Source organism: Varroa destructor, unplaced genomic scaffold, assembly GCF_002443255.2.
Source record: "Varroa destructor unplaced genomic scaffold, Vdes_3.0 BEIS01000005.1, whole genome shotgun sequence".
Classification (NCBI taxonomy): domain Eukaryota; kingdom Metazoa; phylum Arthropoda; class Arachnida; order Mesostigmata; family Varroidae; genus Varroa; species Varroa destructor.
The window spans coordinates 21,637,515-21,655,054 of NW_019211458.1; the positions used below are offsets into that span (position 1 = coordinate 21,637,515).

Sequence of the window (17,540 nt, forward strand, 5' to 3'; positions counted from 1 at the left end):
TCTCTTTTGTTAACTGATCAGATATACAAATTCGGCTCTACACTAAGGAGTCGTCTTTGAATCAGAAGATGTATTTTACGAAGCTGGTGGAGCTTGTAGCATTGCCTGGTCTAATACCCGACGAGTACCAATGGACAACATGTGCGAATAACCGTTGTTTCATCGTAAAAGTCTACCAGAAACGGCTAGCTATCTTAGCTGCTGAGGTGAGCAAATGCTGCTAAAAATGCCTGTTCCACATCCCCTGATCTGCGTTCCCTAAGAGTTCTTCAAGAAGGAATCACCTTGGCCTTTTTCCGTTAGTCAAACCCTTATGTTTTAATTTCCTTTTCTATGTGTTTTGCTTCTCGTGTGAAAACAAACAGAGGTCACCCAGTGACAAACAAGCAGCAGAGGCCATGAACGACTTATTCCGCAACCCTTATTTTTCCCGTGACACACCTTCCTGCTGTGATTCGCTACGATTACCTTAGCATACACTGCAGTGCTGCTGTAACCTCTACTGAAACGGCCCGAATGCAAATTCCTTCATGTGCCGGATACCAAGTGGTCGCCGAACAAAACCGCTTACACAACAAGCGCGCTAGCCGTTAAAGACGGCGCTACTAGAACCATGACAAAAGCAAAGTATGCAGGGTCCTCCAGGACAACACATGGCTTCAGTTAGCTCATTTGCCCACTGGCTGTCTCGATGCTTCGATTGTACCAGCTGAACACAACGTCAGCCCTTAAGCCGAAACAGGGCTGCTTTTGACACCCACGGCCTCTGAAACTTCAGTATAGTTTTACCATGCCTAGCCGAACGTCATCGCTACGTGGTCTCAATGACCGTAAACGAAGTCCACAGATATTGTGCAGCAGTTATCCTCGTGATCATCTTTTGTCGTCAGACGTTCCCTAAAAAGGCTCACAGAGCCACACAGGAAGGAAAGCCAATCAACCAAGTTGATCGCGAACTCTTCGCCGTTGCAGCCTAAACTGACTACGAGAAACAGAAGCAAACTCAACTGACTGGTGAATGACGGTAAACACACGAACAAGTCAAAACCTAAAGCAGCGATAGATGGCGCATTTTCCCAAAATTCAAAACACCAAACAATCTCTCAAGTCAGCAGCTGCACACGACGATAACGTGCCAACCCGAGAAAAAACGGCCGAACAAAAGACATCGATAAAATATAACCGCAAAGCAATGCAGTTGGTGCAAGACAACAGCAAGTCAAGCCAAGCTAGCCAAAGGTAGAATAGGGCAAACTAAGGCGAAAGGGAGAGCTGGGGCTTCTTCCGGCCCTAGTTTGGGACCTTGCCGCCATACTACTAGTGTTTAGCACATAGACAACATCAATGGAATCAAGTGGCGAACGGACGGGCCCACCGAATGACGTGATGTTTGCACGTTCGTGAATAAATCATCCAAGGCTAGGATCCCCACCTCCGGTTCGTCCTGCCGTGACAAGCTGCGGAGGCTTCGCAGCTTGTCACGGCAGGACAAACAAGACACAGGCATGACCTTGCACACTTACTGGAGACTGAAAGCAAGTAAGCAAGAGAAGCGCTGGTGGGAGGGAAACGATACTCACGAACGTGCAAACTAACCACGGCAACAGCACCACAACGGAAATAGTAGCGCGTGATAAACTGCAGCGACAGCAATAACTGGAACGCTAAAGATGGCAACGAGACAACAGAAAATATACGGTGATGCGCGGCAAAAACAACGAGCGACAACAGAGGATAACTTACTTATGATGGAAGGTAGGTGTTATAAGTATAATGTTGTATATGTACAACGTTGGCTTTAGAGTTTCTTTCGACACCTTTACGGAAACTGTGCAACAATAGGTTATCGATGCCCAAATGCTCTGTCGACGAATAAAACAAACGGGGCAGCTGTTAACGAAAGACGGAGGGTTAGGTTACATCTAAATTGAGTTAATTACGATGCTTCTAAACTATGCCCTAATAAGTTTGATGCGACACCTCAACTCTTAACATATGTGTGTATGTATCGCACATTGAGGCTTACATGATTTGTCCAGACACTCGGCAGGTTTGCAGCTAGGTACTTAATAGGTTAGGGAATTGCGACAAGTAGTTTGTTGTGATGAAATAATGCGGATTTGGGGTTTACATACGCATGTCTGCTACATACTGGCTTGCGCAGAAGCTTTTTATCACGTACAATTCTGACTACAAAAATCTAATATGATATATATCATAAAAGTATGTGGCTTGGTCTACTCCTATATGCCATACAGCCAATAGTTAACAATATATGGCGAAACCATTCAATCATGTTTGTAAAGATATAACGTTCAGCCATACAACAATGCTGCCCCATATTTCGTTACCCTTTTTGTCCTAATTTCTGCAACAGTCGGCACAGGTCTGAACCCTGGCAATTTGTATTCGTTATACGTCACTTTTTTTAATAAATCACTTTTTTTTCCCGCACGACGCCAGTTAAATAGTAAAACCATCCATAACTTGAATTTATACATTTTAACATTTCTTTGTCTTGCAAACATGCAACAACTCTCGCTCTAACGGACGTAATTACTTGGGTTTTGCTCCCCCTTTTCTTTCGGCAAAAACGAAACAAATAGAGTCAACTTAACCTGTTTTTGATTTATCTTATAACCTGTCTTATCAGTCCTTGTTTTTACATTAGCCTTCAGTAACGTGCACTGCTAAATCATAATTATCAATATTATGGTGGAATTATTATTAGGATTATGGAATTATATAACCATGGTTAATTCAGTCAGTAGTTCGTTAACTGTCCGTCTGCTGCAGTTTTTGGCGCCGTATTTCTTGTACCTTTTTGGGCGAAAGGACAGAAGAAGGCACGATATGAACAAAAAACGTAAAAAAAAAGACCAGCGGCCAGAGGCAAAAGGACCATGCGAAGAGCTTCATGCAAGTATTGCCTTCCGTAGGAGATAGCAACGTAAAAAAAGGGAGAGCGAGAAGATTTTAGGCTCGCTGAGCCGTAACAGTAAATCCGCCGAAGCCCCAAGCGTCGAGCAATCTTAACTTTGCATGCGAACCTAGTATGCTTGTTTTTTTTTTTTTACTTGGTACCGCTGGGTCGTCGGCGTCTTTATAAAGACAAAGAATAATGTGCAATCATTGCTTTCCCGCGCCTGTTTTTATTTCCTTTAACAAACTCTTACATGCCTCAAGGTGTACTCAATCCTTTCACACCATCTGTTCACCGCTTTTACCGACTTCTTTGTACAGTATCTACCGTTATGACCCGGCTGTCACCTCAACTACTTGTATGAAAGAATGAATTCTATCTTCATCACTAACAAATGCTATTGCACTAGTACGGACAAATGAAGTCGACAAATAGAAAAAAACGACAGCTGGTACAGTTTTTCCTATACTACTGACATCACTAACGATTGCCGGGAAACATGAGTGACTCCTACCTTCATTCATTGCTCGGACCCAATCTAACCCTAGCCCATAGGTCGTACTTAGCTAGCTAGATTGATAACAAGTATGGTCAGCGGCTTTAAACAAGAATATAGAATATATAAGCTAATTCTGGGTGACTTTTCGCATGCGTTGTGGATGTGCGTACATGTACGTGCAATATAATATGTGTTCACCACATATTTGTGCGAATCCAATCGTGCATGGTACCTGTAGACGAGTACAGCAGTACGTAGGGGAGACCAGTTGCTTATTTTGAAGAAGAGAAGTCACTCGGAAACTTGCAGACCTACTGATCGCTGTCATTTTTCTAAAATGGATAGGAGCATAAAGGCGGGCCTAAGGTATCGGACCGCGATAATACAACAAGACAGCAATAAGCCAGTTCTCCACACGCCGCGGACATCGTCCAGATCTCATCGGTCCTTCCCTTCTAGTCGTGGGTACCTTTCTCATGACTCCTGTTTCCCTATTTACCAATTCCTTTCTTTATCGTCTGTTGCAAAACAAATGCAAAGGATGCAGAACATTGAAAAGAATTACCGAAAGCTAAATGTTCATTGTTCTTTTTCCCTCCACGTGCATATCCTTCCCATATATTCATTTGGCGTTTCTTTGACATGTTTGGCTTTTGCCTTACTTTGTCTTTTTTCTCGCTAAAGGACACACAACCGATGAAGGCTGCAGGGCAAACTACCACTGTTCCAGCCAGCGCGAGCACAAAGCATCGACGGACAATCGGAGGCAAGAACTCGGCCATCTCCGTTGTCATCCAGCTCTCAGAAGAAGTAGCAGTCGAAAAATGACGATCTTTCCCACAAAAACAGCGTGCATCTATTACTTTTATTAAAATGAAAAAGTTCTCGCTATTGAAGTGCACTCGTTGTTGTTTCACTCGACAAACGATAGAACCTAAAGGTTCTATTTGTTACGACTATGTTCTATTTTCGTTAATATAAACTACCGCTTATGATTTTGTCGTATAAACGACACGAATATTTTAGAATAAAGATTTACTAACTAATAAAGCGTAGCGTAGGTATTATCCACAGGCAGTAGAATTTTACTAGTTAACTATTAAACCATTTACTTCGTTATATTCCCGTTGTTACAACAATGTAAACTGTGCTAGTGTTGCGGAGTTCCACGCCCTTATCTCCTAGGAATGGATATTTCACGTACAAAAAATCCCTAATTAACCAAATGAAAAGAGGGGGTTATTGGCAATTTGATTGGTTAGTAGGTAAAACGTTCTGCGAAGCTGCTCAGGGGCCCAGTTTTAACGGTGCTGTTATGCTAACCTTTCAGCCTTCACCTCCTTTGGTCTGTATCAACTTTTGGCGGCTCGCACGCTCTAAGCGTAGATGTCACCAATTGTTAAATAAGTGGCTAGCTAAAGTCGCTGTCGCATGGTGACTGACAATACCGTAAACGAATCAAAGTTCCCCGAAGCGTGTGGCTTTGGAACAGGTAATGACTAGTAGGCCAACCCTGTAGTGGAATGAACGGCCAGAAAAGCCTTCTTGCCGTAACAGAAACGATCTTAGTTTATTCTATCAGTTGGACTCGCTATCCGTGATAAAATAGGTTGATTTAATTTAGCATGGATTCAGGCTTGTCTCATCGACAAAAGCAGCCAAATTATGTTAGTCCTCCATTCTAACCTACGGTAAACTAGCTATCACTATAAAAGACAACGTAAATACCGAAAAACGTTATACCAGCTCGCTGTACTCAGCTGAGTCTGAACAGAGCAGTCAACCAGGCTCAGGTTTAAGTTGCGGAATTAGTGGACTCCGAGATTGTATGCTATCACGATTCAAGCCACCTCAGTATCGCAGAAATTAGTAGTCAGGTAACTAGGTTTGTTCATAGTAAGCGAACGCATCTCATAAGCTTATTGGATCATTTAAGCGGAATAATTATGCATGACTGGGTTTACTACAACGGATATCGAGGACTCGGTACGTTTCGAAAATTGCACAGCTCATAGAAACAGCTATTAAAAAAACACGGAAATTACGTGACTGAAGTAAGTCGATTTAGATGCTAATAAAAACATTAAATTAATTAGCTTCTCTCGTTGGAATCATTCATTTTGGTACTTAGGCACGTGTTATTCCATCCCGTGCATACTGTCGATTGTTAGAACCTGCCGTCAGGTCAGATCCTAGAGAATACCATCTGAACGCTTATGTTATTGTATCCGATCATACATCTCTGATTGAAACAACGACATTTTAAATAAGACCCAGGGTTTTTACGTGGAGAAAGCACATTGAAGCTACCGCAATTTGATTACATCACAGAAGGTGTAGAAGATAGTGTGTCCTATCTTTCAGAATAACAGTAAACAGAAACGTTTTGTTAAAAAATTTATAAGCTATCAATATACAAGCCACTGAATTTAGCTCAATTGAATTTTTCTCAACTGAAACCATCATGAAGCCATCGGAACCGTTTATTTTTTTAGGTTTATCGATAACAAATCTTGAAGATACTTTTCAACATGCTTAAAGTAAGTTGACTTGCTTGAATGGGCTGAAGGAACACCCCGAAACTCGTATCGGCGTTCCCTCCTATCTAAACATATGCCCCATTCCTGGACCCGTTTCTTCAGACATGCATATTTTACGAAGGCACGATACGCGGATTGCCTGTAGGCTGATAGTTGACAGCGCGGGTACCGTCTTTAATATATGAAAGCATTAAGGCCCATTTGATGGGCAGAGGAAAACACAATCAGAAGCCTTTTCAGTGATCTTAGCCCGAACGATCGTCAGCTGACTACAATAATAAATTCTTCATGTCGTTTCGTGCTATGAGCTGGGTCGTGACGGTGATACTGGTCTGATTCGATTGTGGACTTTGTTTGGTAGCAAACTCCACAATTTGAGCGAATTGTTTTCTAAAGTAAAAACAAGATTTGTTGCGGCAGCTCTCGATGAATCCAGTTATAAGGGTGTTTTTGACTTGGGCGACTATGTTATTGAAAATGGCAGAGTACGTATGTGGATATAGAGCACAGGCAAGTGGTACAAACAGCTTTTACGAGTCGTTGCTCTTGACTGCGTTCAAGATATACTAACGTTGGATGCAAGCAAGAAGATGTACTAACGTATTTCTGTATTTTTAGCCATTTTTGGCAGTTGAACCAATAGTCTCGCGTATCCTATATGCACATTGCATTTCTGTCTAGCAAGTTTCCTGCTAAACGATCGATGCAAATGAGATCGGACAACAGTCGCTTGAACCCATAAAAACTGTTTGAGTTGAGCTATTGCTGCTGGCGCAGGCCGGATCGTTAAGCTAAACAAAAATTCACTTTCCCTGGGTCAACCAGCCGTTCGAGCTCGCTGCCGTACGCTGAAATCGAGTTTAGCAATTCTCCACCATTAGCGTCTGCCGATCGCAGCGTCCCTTGAGTCGCAGTCTCGGGACTTCTTTGCATGTAGAACTATATATACTTCAGGCGAACTCTACCGAGTTGCTGATGGTCATATGATCCTGGAGTTCAGGCATAATGTGGCTAGATTACTATACTCGTAGTATTCATACGTATCGTGTTAATATGTCAATACATATTCACCTTTACAACAAGTTTACCAGAGGCGTACTCTCTCATCAGCAACGTTTTCAGATGTGATCGTTAACAGTCAAACGGCGATAGCAATATTGGCTGGCTACATGTGTCTGGGATCTGCGATGCAGGATGCGCCTGATGTTCGGAAGCATTCTTAATGGTTCGTTCGTCGTTGTTAATCAGACGATAGAAACGAAGGCTACGACTTACCCGTGCTAATGTAAGTAGCTGTCAAAGCGAAGCCAGTTCCCTGAATTGTAGATTTAGGCACGAAATCAGTGTTTCGATGTAGTAGATGAGCTAATGGCATTTTGCACTGCCTCCCAAGTTTCAAGGCAGTAACAGCAGCTGATAGCCTCGCGGATGTCAATCCACCCGCCTACCAGTTTCTACTGGTTTAGAAATGAGAGTTCGCAATCATGTGTACTGAACGCTAACACAAAATAATTACCGAAACGTTAAATTCTGCTAGTCATACAAAGACTAGCCGCTTAGTAAGAAACGTCAGTGGACGAACAGAAAGCGAGTGTATTTCATCAAACGTTGACGTCCTATTCGTCAACACTTACAGGATTCTCGGAGCGGCGGGAATGGGCCTTTGCGATTAGCCCCATTTCTAGCTGATATGCTCGTATCGTGATGCTACTACAGTCGCCGGCGTGTCACACCTACCGTTATAGAAAAATAAAAAAAAAAAAAACGTTTAAGCTTTTTCCGATCATCCTCCTTTGGACATGAACGATAACAAGCTTTAACAACACAGCAGTCTATTGTAGTTTAAAGGAAACGTCTATGTTGCGCCCGATTTATTATGTCTCAAAGTACTCTACTAACGAAATAAGCACTTGTACGTATGTAAGCGCTTATCTTAAAGTACAGACGTTTGAAAACACTTTCGCTGTTGATTTCCAATAGCGATATGTAATTTGCCGGTCTGGCCGTATATGTACGACTAGGGGCAATGTACGCTCACGTCTTGAGGACTGCTCGTTTAAATCGATCTCTGACGTTGCTAATGGCGCAGTTGCTCGACAACTATGACAAAACGAGATAGGGGAGCGCAGCGCCAGAAATACATCCAACCAGGAAAAAGCAAAATCTAGAAGCATTTACGTGGATTGACTGCCATTACCTAGAATAGGCCACGTAGATTTGCTACTGGGTGTATACCTGTTGAATTACTGTACAAATTAGTTAGTGTTAATTAATTAAATAATAATTAAATTACTGGCGAATCAACTCTTCTACCATCATTCTATCGCATATTAATCCTACTTGAACTAGAAAATTAATGTTATCATGTTGACGTCCTGGATCGGCGCATTTAAGCATCACGCTGAGTGGTTAACCTTCAGAGAGAAATTGACCAATTTCCTAGTGTTTACTTTATCCGGTGGGTGGGTACATTATCACTTAACCACCACTAAAATTTCGTCTGCTGTGATGGCGTCAGTGTGACATTCATAGCCAACATTTTCTTGCTAAAAATATGGCACCCAAGTACGGACAGTTTTAGTATTCAGCCCGGGTAAACGCGCCTCTTCTTAGCAATAGCAATGAAATTGCTACCAATGCCACCGGTGTAAAGTCGTCTTGCGGCCGGATGCCGATTTAATCTCTTATCGTAAACACTGCAATAACTACTTAAGACCTTGTCAAATTGAGATCAGCAGAGATAACGATGAAAAGCCTGCCATTTTACAGGCAACAATGACAACATTCGGACCCTTCGAACGCTGTTTGGTAACAAAACGAGAGTCGGCGACGCAGAGTTGGCGCTCGGAACTGCATAGGGAGGAATACCTAGGCATTTGAAAGTGGTAATGTAAATATTAGCTGGAGATCATGCTCAACCGAGCGTATTTCCGCGTATATATCAATGTATTTCTGCGAACAACCTTTATTTAATACGGTGAAATATTTGTCGCTGTGGGCCCCGAAGAACGGCAGCGCTGATATAGATATGTTGGTTTGTCGCGTGGTATTCATCTACAGAGAGTTTAACCGGCCGATCAGCCGGAGGGAACGTGATTGGCGCGTGTTGGACAAACGATCAGAGGACCAACGCGAACGGAAATCCCGCGCAGGTCCATGGTCTCTAGTTTTAAGCAGCTAACCAGCGGTGAATTGAAACTCGTATTCTTGACTAAACGAACGTGCTCGTACTTCTTTTACATCCACAAAACGCCTCGGCTCTTAGACATGGCTCAGTGTCTATATGACCTCAATTAATTGCTTCCGTTCGATAAATTAGCGAATAAACATCGCTTTATGAATGATTCTGTGCTCTCTCTTTCTCGACTGAAGCACCGTCCAGCCTTTCGCTGGGTATCATCGCTATCGTCCGCGGTATAAGACCGTCAACAGGAATATCGCAGAGCGTTCTGTGTCTATGTGTCGTTTGGCAATTGTTTAAACGACGTCGGAACGTCACTAAGGTCTTTCATTTGTTTTAATGATTACCTGACTATAATTTACCTTTGATTATAATAATAGTGGTATAAGTGCTGCATGCCATATTGTTTCACAAGTGCCCCAATGCTCCTAACCTTTACAGAAGATTTAGCTATTATTATTGCCTAATGCAGCAACTCAGGCCTAACGGTCTAGCTCTCCAAGCTAGCAGTATACCTGTTCAGCGTCGACCTAATTAACCACACATCCCCAAACGGACACAAACACTACCATGTCGATCTCAGGAACAATAAAACGCATACTAGAATACATTTAAAATTCTACGATAGCGACCGCATAGAATGTATTTATATACGCACACTCTGAGTCTTGTATAATGATTTGTTTCTGTTCCTTAAGGCCTTGCATCCTCCCTCTTCTCTTAATTTCTTTCTAAATCAGCCAATATTAAACAAGCGCGAGCTAGTATACGTAAACAAGCCTACTTCTGATTTTGATTGAACAAGGTTGCCAGTCCGATCGAAAGCCTGTACGCAGATGAAATTTCTAATAACGTGAGCTCTTTTCCATGGACATTGACGACTAGTCAGGTTGGGTTCTTCCGTTGATGCTAGCAACTTTTGAAAAAAATTTGGTTCCCTTATGCAAGCAGTAAATGTGGTAGGCACGACGGACGCCAATACGGAAAGGACGAAGAGCGTCATTTGAGCGTGGGCACAGTTGCACTGCCGAAAAACCAAAGCGTCTTCGGAGTTAATGGCGGTCGCTATAGTTTTCAAAGCCGAAAAAAAGGACTCACAGAAGTGCAGCTTTTTATGCACCTTTCTTCTCTGTTCCGCCACCTTACGATAGCTTTCTGTTGCGTCTACTAACACAATTACTTTTTCATCGACCCTGTCTCATGAGAGGCTGTATTATTGAGCTGAAATAGTGCTCGATAGAAAAGTGACTTTACAACCGGCCCGAAGGATAGCATAACGAACGCGACTTATCAACTATTTATAGGAAATATCTATACAGCTTTATACATTCGTTTATTCCACACGCAGTGAAAGCATTTCTATAGGTCCGCCGGCTACAGGGTCGTTTACCATTTGCACTGCAGATGCTGACAGATCAGGGTCTATCGTATCCAAGAGAACATTCACCACTTAGCGATTTTTATTTTAAATTTGAGAGAAAACAAGAGAACTGCTATGAGTTTATCAAGCCGGTTAAGTCAGGTTTCGTAGTCCACCACCTAGAAGCAAGCTGCCTTTTACAGTGCGTCGTGTCCCTTCCAGCGGGAGACCTCCTTTCCGCCTAGATTTCGTTCGACTCACGACATCTGTTGCTTCCTGGTTATCATACGAATTCCTGCAGGTAATGTAGCTTGCCTGCAAATCGTATGCTATCTTGTTCATATCATACCAATATATTAGTAGCAGTAGTAATGATAACAGCTTTTCTTTTTGCTCGTTTCGTTGTTAAGCCGCCGAACTCCGACAATGACGAAAGCAGCAGCGAGCGGTTCTGAGGGAGATCCGCACTTCCTGGACGGTTCTAGTTGGAGGGGGTGAGGGGGAGGGTAGCGTTGAAGATGTTGAAGTGCCAATGAGGCCACACAAACGATCCTTTTGATCCAATTCAAAGGGTGGCCAAAAGGAATGGTAGAGGGGAAGCAAAGGAGAAAGGAAAGGTTTTTTTTAATTACGCCGAACGCTATCGACAAAAAACTCTTGATTGTTGCTAGGAGCCGATATGATTATGTCTCACATCGTAATCGTAGCGATACTTTAATACTAATAATAATGGCTAAAACTGAGGGGCGAACTACAACAGCCAGCAATCGACACTCAGTTGCTCTTATTATCTTTAAAGATAGCTACAGAGCGTACGGCTGATTAAGACTATTTAGTTAAATGCCAAATAATCGCTTTAAGACTGAAGTGAGCTAAAAGAGACATTTTTTCTACTAGGCGACTACGCGTCACGAGATTGTTTGCCACTCAGTAACTATGGTCCGCACAATGGTTGTCAGCAGAATCGCGTCGGGTCTATATCGGTATTTTATTTGGAGGCAAGAAGCTGGAGTATTTTAGAGTAGTAGTTAAAGGAGAGAGCGTCATGAACCAGACATTTTTCATAGGGGTCATTCAAGGTCACGCTGTTCATCTCGTTTTACCTCGGTAAAAGATCAATTAGTGGGGATTGATGAGCCACTAATTTCTGCTACTACAGAATGGATCTCAAATGCACTTGGATGGCCTTATCTCTACTTACTATTACATAACACGCTTATTATATAATTTTAATATCCCAAAGGCAACACCAAACGGCAGCCTTTATCTGCTTTCTTACTTGCGGATTTGACTAAGCTAGAGCAGCGCTCGATTACTAAGTGAGAAAATTTCGTATTCGCTGCCTGAAAATTTCATCAAAAATAACAAGTAAACAAACTCATCAAAAATTCTTTCAAACTTGTTAAGCAGGAACTTACCTACCCAAGAATTCCAGAACTTCCATGGCGTTATAAAAAACGCCAGAGGTAGCAAAGGACAAATTGCTTTTACGATAAAATTGCACATCGATCGTCAATGTTATACAACGCACATCAGTTTCTTATATACTGGTGAGGCTTGGTCCTGCTAGATTTCAATATACTAAAACCTCTTACTGGCTGCACCTTACCCTCGCTCTGCCTTTTGAGCAGATCGTTGGTGCGTGACTAGATGTACGCATATAGCATTGCGAACACGTAAAATGTAGCCGTCATCTCCGAAAGGACCAACTGTGAATAATACTTGCTTTGGCTAAACGTCGAATGCTGGCGGTACAAAAAAAGAAAGGTTTTTAGTTTCCTACATTCGCGGTGAGGACAGAGGTAATGTGAAAGAGGAATTGCGCCAGTGTGTATGCGTGTCTGTTAGTAAGGGAGAAGCACGACCTCGTTTTCGGCGAATGGCCTTCGAGAGTAGAACTTACTAAATTAAATTGAGCAAATTTAATTGTTCATGGAGGGTACTGGGAAACGGAGCGAAAGTACTTGCCAAGGTAGACGTAGTATTCTCGGATTGTTTTTTTATGCGGCAAACATCACCAGAGTCTCTGTTTCGATGGCTGTGGCGGGATCGCGCACGCATAAAGCGCTAACCTTCAATAACCTTCAATGAACAATTGTCTCCAGTTCGCGGCGCCATTTTTCTTTTGTTTGCTCGCTAACGTTGATTTTACTGTTAAAGAATGACTCGTTCCTTGGCTCTTTCGCATTTGTTTCCTCATACAGAGTAAATATTCGGAAGACTCGTGTGACGGATTCCTTCGTATCAATACTGTGAAGACGCTGAAACCCAACGCTACACGCTACGATCTTTTTTCCGTCGCCGTCCCCTTTAAGAACCACCCCCCTTCGTCAACACATAATCATCCATTGGCTACTTCATATAACGACCGGCACTGGTTCACTATAGAAACAGAACAGGCGATAGGGACGGAAGCGGCGCGATTTTACAAATAAATGAGTTGGCTCCGTTTTGACGTGTGCGAACCATGTCGTCACGCTATCATTATCCTATTGTACTCCCTGACGTGTTCCTGGCTGCAGTGACGGTAACGAGGCAATCAAATCGAATAAATTTGAATGTCTGCCCATATATCTATTAGATATTTCGAACGTAAGTACGCGTACGGGCTCCTAAGCTTATTCCCTTTCAGACTAACATCCAGATGGACACATCGGACCGATGGCGGTGTAGGCCTGATTGTTTTTCGCAGCTGTTACGACGAATAGCGGTGAATCGTTGGTCGACATCAATATTAGGCTACCTACATGCTACCCGTCTGCATAATGGCTATCATCGAACCAAATAAGTTAATTGTACCATACAGAAAAGCTAGGGAAACGCAAAAGCGAGCGGGAAATCAAGAGCGGGAATTTGTGCACAGCCCTGCTACAAAAAAATGCTGAGCATGTAGATTGATCGAATAAATCATCACTACTGGGACAGAACGGGTAGCTCATCAACTTATCGCTATTTCCACTACTGCTTATCATTTGTACAAGACGGAGAACACATTAGATCCGAGCAAATGGATAGATGATACAAGTGATTCCTCATTTCAGACGTGACATGAGACGTGACTGTGGATACGCCAAAGTTTAATTACGACTTCGAGCACTGGCCTCTATGTAACGTTCGTACAGCGCTTGCTCTTAAATGGGTTAGAAACAAGTATACGAAAGACCGGCAAGCATTCGAACTGACGCCCACCCTACGAAGCAACTATATAAGCAGGTCTCTATCGCCGGTTCTAATGACGCAGCCGCTAAAAATATAGAGTTCCTTGAGCTAAAAGTTTAGAGGAAGCTATGATAGATTGAAGACATAGATTGACTACCATTTCCCTTGATCAAAAACCCACGTCAGAGGTCTTCGTTTGAGATCCCCGGAGAGATGCCTGCCACGTGCAAGGTTAACTTCATTTTTGCCGTTTCATTGTTACTGTTAACATGTAACAATCCGATGGATGGAGCTCCAACGGAAATTTTAATTTTTTAGCAGTGGCTCACCTCTGCAATCTACTTGTCTTTGTCTTTGTCAGATTTTCGTACTTCTGCCCGATTAGGAATCTGAAATCAGTGAACTGCTAGAGAAACTGGACTGCGCAAAAATTCACTGTCAATCTTGGAAAAAATCCCAGTTGCAAGGACCTGCTGTATTGTTGAGGTCAAATTATAAGTCTGAAAGCTTCCTGCTTTCTTGTGAATTGTTGCAAAGTCTAGACATAAGAATACGCCAAATTTAGGTGGCACTACGCTGGTGTACCAGAGACACGTTACTATAGATTGGTCACGTGTCTAAGCTACGCTACTGTATCTTCATTACGATTGTTGTCGTTCTCATCTATTTATCCCATGAACTGACTGGTGTCCGTGAATTCACAGTTTAATAAGGATCGACAGTCACTGTTATTTATTCATCTTCAATTAGAATATATTCTCTACGTTATATGAAATTGTCCTACAGTCATCAACGTTTTCCATGCATATGCCATTAAAATATAGTAAACAATTATAGAATCTTTTATTGTAGCTAAACTTAACAGATATCCGTAAACTGATATAGCTAATCAGATGCTACACTAAACCTAACGCAGTCCATTAGTTACTTGCAGTAGCACAATTCTTCCTTTCGTATATATAGATATACATGCTCCGTTAGAGCTATATTCCATCAATCTACTTACCCTAATATTGACGAATTTGATTGCCTACCTAAGCTGTAACGTAAGACCCAGTATCCTTTTTCAGCTTTCCTAATTTAGTTAATCTGTCACTCCGTTACCTTCGTGCAATTATCCTATTTACCCATTCTAGTCTTTGGACACATTCCACTTAATCTATAGCCTTCTTATAATGAAAGTGATTCTATGTTCCTTTTATGTTGCAGTAATCTTATTATTTCGTATTCTTCTATAATAATTGTATTGTTTAAATAACCTATTAGTGCACTGGATGGAAAACGTACGCCGCCAAAGTTTACTTTAGCACCATCCGCACAGTAGGTTTCCTGCGCATCACATTAGTCTGTCGTTAAAACCTCATTTTACCCAAAATCCAGTCATAGCCCCGTCACAAGCCTCTTCTACTATGGAAGCTTTCTTGTATATCCGGTAGTCTGGTGCCCGCAGTTGCTCTCCGTCTGCAATTCATTCAATTCTAAATTTTCACATCGAAATACTTTATCAGTTCTGAATCATTTTTCCAACGAACATAGTTTCACCCTTCAGTGGGCAAAAAAAACAGGTTTTTAAATTGCTTTCAATTTTTGCATCTGCTACTTCTCTGTTGAGCCATGCTCATGTCTTTGGCTGTCGATTTCAACTCCTCGAGCGTCATCTTTAAAGAGAATAATGGAGAAAGGTAATTACATGTTTACAATGTAAAATTCAGCAACTCTACTGTCCTCACCCAGACGAGCCGCTCGTATGTTTTGGCAAAATTACTGTTTGTAACCTTAATCACGTGTCGTATTAATGAAACCAGATGGACTATGAGAACCGTGCGGATATTGGGTCAGGTCGTTAGTGGGGTTGAAATAGTCGGCAAGGTTTACACATCCGACCATGACCGTAATGATAATCATAAAAAGCCACAACCTTTCAACTTCACGCATCGAACGCAACGGTTCTGAAGGATACAAAAATAACGAAAAAGTAAACGCTCCTATATCAAACATACATAGTCAAAAGGGTCATTCGTTCGATACATAAGTGTCATGCAAAATACACGCACCACTAAAGATGTAATTTTAGTTACCAGCTGGACCGTTACTGTGATATGATCGGGGATTACGAAATTATTAAATTGTTACTTAATTTCCGAGGTGGCGCGAAGGAACGGCCTATTTTTCTTCCTAGCCACGTATAGCTGGCTCTTGAATACAGCGTTCTCAGGTAATAAGACCGAGCTAAGCTAGCAGTAATAGGTGATTTACATAAGTCTAATACTGGGGCATATTATGCCTGCTGCGGTAAGGGTTGACGTATCTGCCCATTATATGCATCAAATGTGCTAACACATATTTGACGTTAGGCCATCGCGAATATTAGTGCAGCATTAATTATCGCTTCAACTCGGGTTCGGACGACAAAAAATATGACCAAGATCAAATTCAATAACGTATATAGAAATTTAGCCAATAATCCATCTTGCCTTCCCTATTTGTTTTCCGTGTACCAGCCTTTATGCATAGCTGAAGTCGCTCTAAGCTGATCTGACTATACGGCCTGCCCCTGGCCGGTCAAACACCGCAGCAGTGTAATGCCGTCATTAGATAATTACTATAGTTATCTGCTTTAGCGATGACCCACGACAGCAGTCCCACCATCCCAGCTAATATCCGGTACGTCGTTAGGTGTAGGACCATTTTTTCGCTTGTTCCCGGAAGGCAGAAACGATTATTATTGTTTGGTCTATTCAACTCCGTCGCTTTTAGGTCCGTTATGCAAATAAGCACCGTTAATTTTCGTAGCAGAGTAGCTGTGCTAAAAACAAATCGTTTCAACAAACGTCTTCTCATCGAACGGGACGGTTACGTAAACTAGAGTTTCAATACTTATACGTTACCAGAGCTTCGTAAATCGCAGCCAATACCGTTTTGTTGACCTTAGCCAGTGGAAGACCTGGCGCTAAAACTATACGTTTTCCTGTCATAAAAGAAGCGAAGGGATCTATGAAATCGGGTTATCTTCACATATCCTGTCCGTTGATGAAAAAACTTTGTTATTAGATTATAATATATCATCCCTATTTAATTTCATATACAATAATATAATTTTCACCTTCGAATTAGTGTGAGCAGTTTCATTTTATCTTAGCCATATAGGAATTTTCACATGGCCACCATGTCGTCTTAAGGCCAGAGCTTAAGGCCGTGCTTCCCAGGCCTTTCCTCTCGAGCGATCGTACTCCTACTGCGTTGTATTCCCTTTCGGTTATCGGACTCTGTGTGGCCTTCGCATCCCTTGCTTCAACGTTTTACCACGATAACAAGTGAGGATAACAATTCATAGTTGAATGACCGCCGTTTTTGGACCGATCTTGTTATGGGTCATCATTCGTTATTCGTTAATACTTAACAGTGGACTTCAGCCTTGACCCACCCAAAGCCATCGGTTCGATTGATTTTCTACACTCCACCACACATCTGTGTTATTTTTTATATTCTTCGTCTATTTCGGCCTGTTGCCATGATCGTGCTGTTTGACCGGTTCTACGCGCGGGTTCGACCTATTACTAACCTTAATCGTAGATTTATTACGCTGTACTGCTGAGCTGACCGCCGTCACCCATGTTCCTCTTCGAGCGAATAATAGCAATGACATGTCCCATTCACACATGTTGAAAAGCATTTTTCGGTTAATCCCCATAAACTTTTTCTGCATTACTTCAGCCGAACGCAAAATGGCCGACGTTCTAAATCATTTATAGGTAATTACGCTAGCGGCTAAAAGTGATTTAATTGCCAAGCTTCATTTGGGTACGCTGCAAACTGGGACAAGAGGCGGTCACACCGAGGAAATACTTTGACACCGAATAAACACCTAAGTGTCCAAA

The 17,540-nt window shown here is 42.2% G+C and overlaps 1 protein-coding gene and 1 long non-coding RNA gene across 4 annotated transcripts in view; one reads left to right on the plus strand and one right to left on the minus strand.

Moving 5' to 3' along the window:
* alpha-Catr (alpha-catenin related) overlaps positions 1-17,540 on the minus strand; it is a 121,401-nt gene that overhangs the window by 80,870 nt on the left and 22,991 nt on the right. For 2 of the 3 annotated variants that reach the window (XM_086990690.1, XM_086990692.1), the window contains exon 2: positions 17,225-17,540. The exons of the other annotated variant lie outside the window; for it this stretch is intronic. In XM_086990690.1, the coding sequence (XP_086846816.1) occupies positions 17,225-17,368 (144 nt within the window). In that variant the 5' untranslated portion in view covers positions 17,369-17,540. The remainder of the gene's footprint in view (positions 1-17,224) is intronic. 3 annotated transcript variants of the gene reach the window in all.
* Positions 713-5,497, plus strand: LOC147755423 (uncharacterized). The gene is made up of 3 exons (XR_015329219.1): positions 713-1,755; positions 3,768-3,883; positions 4,107-5,497. It is a non-coding gene; the product is annotated as an uncharacterized LOC147755423 (long non-coding RNA).